The 874-nt window shown below is 59.2% G+C and overlaps 1 protein-coding gene across 1 annotated transcript in view; it reads left to right on the forward strand.

The window, feature by feature from the left end:
• IL17REL (interleukin 17 receptor E like) overlaps positions 1 to 874 on the forward strand; it is a 19,453-nt gene that overhangs the window by 17,618 nt on the left and 961 nt on the right. The window contains exon 11 of the mRNA XM_008066634.2: positions 515 to 647. Within this exon, the coding sequence (XP_008064825.2) occupies positions 515 to 647 (133 nt within the window). The remainder of the gene's footprint in view (positions 1 to 514; positions 648 to 874) is intronic.

Raw genomic sequence — 874 nt, forward strand, 5'->3', positions numbered from 1 at the left:
GGGGTGTCTCTGCAGGAAGCCGCTCCGCCCCCACCGGCGACGCCCCCCGACCGTGGAAGCACGTGCTCTCGCGTCCTGCGTCTTCCGGCGGGAAACACCTGGAGAGGCTTCTCGTTCCCGGAGCTGAGCCTTGATCCCTACCGCTTCCAGGGAGGATTTTGATTTTTTTTTCTTTCTTTTTTTAAGTCGAGAGCTCACTCTGGTCGCCCAGGCTGGAGTGCGGTGGCACGATCACGGCGCACAGAAGCCTCGACGTTCTGGACTCAGGCGATCCTTTCGCCTCCCGAGTATCTGGGACTACAGGCGCGCGCCACCTTGTCCCGATTATTTTGTGATTGATTGATTTATTATTTTTATTTTGTAGAGATTATTATGTTGCCCAGGCTGATCTCGAACTCCTGGGTTCAAGCAAGCATCCCGCCTCGGCCTCCTAAAGTGCCGGAATTACAGGCGTCAGCCACCGCAACCGGCCGATTTTGAATGAATTTAAAGCTAATTTTCCATTGCCGCTTAGTACTTGGAGAGTCACAAAACTGGATCGCCCCCCGCCCAGCGTGGGAAGGGCCCTCGGCGGGGCGGCGGGGGCGAGGCGAGGGCGGGGCCGGAGGACACCTGTGCCCAGACTTGGGACGTGGGAGCTGGGAGAGGCTAGCGCCTGCGCCGTAGCGCAGAGGTTCCCATCTGTTTTGGCGTCAGGGACCAGTTTCAGGGAAGACCATTTTTCCAGGCACGGGGGCGGGGCGGGCATCACCAGACATTAGATTATCCTAGGAAGCGCGCGACCTAGATCCCGCTCACGCGCCGGTCATCCTCGGGGGTCGCGCTCCTAGGAGAATCTCATGCCGGAGCTGATCTAACTGCAGACGGAGCTGCG

Source organism: Carlito syrichta, unplaced genomic scaffold, assembly GCF_000164805.1.
Source record: "Carlito syrichta isolate Samal-C Ts95f unplaced genomic scaffold, Tarsius_syrichta-2.0.1 Scaffold309041, whole genome shotgun sequence".
In the NCBI taxonomy this organism is placed as follows: domain Eukaryota; kingdom Metazoa; phylum Chordata; class Mammalia; order Primates; family Tarsiidae; genus Carlito; species Carlito syrichta.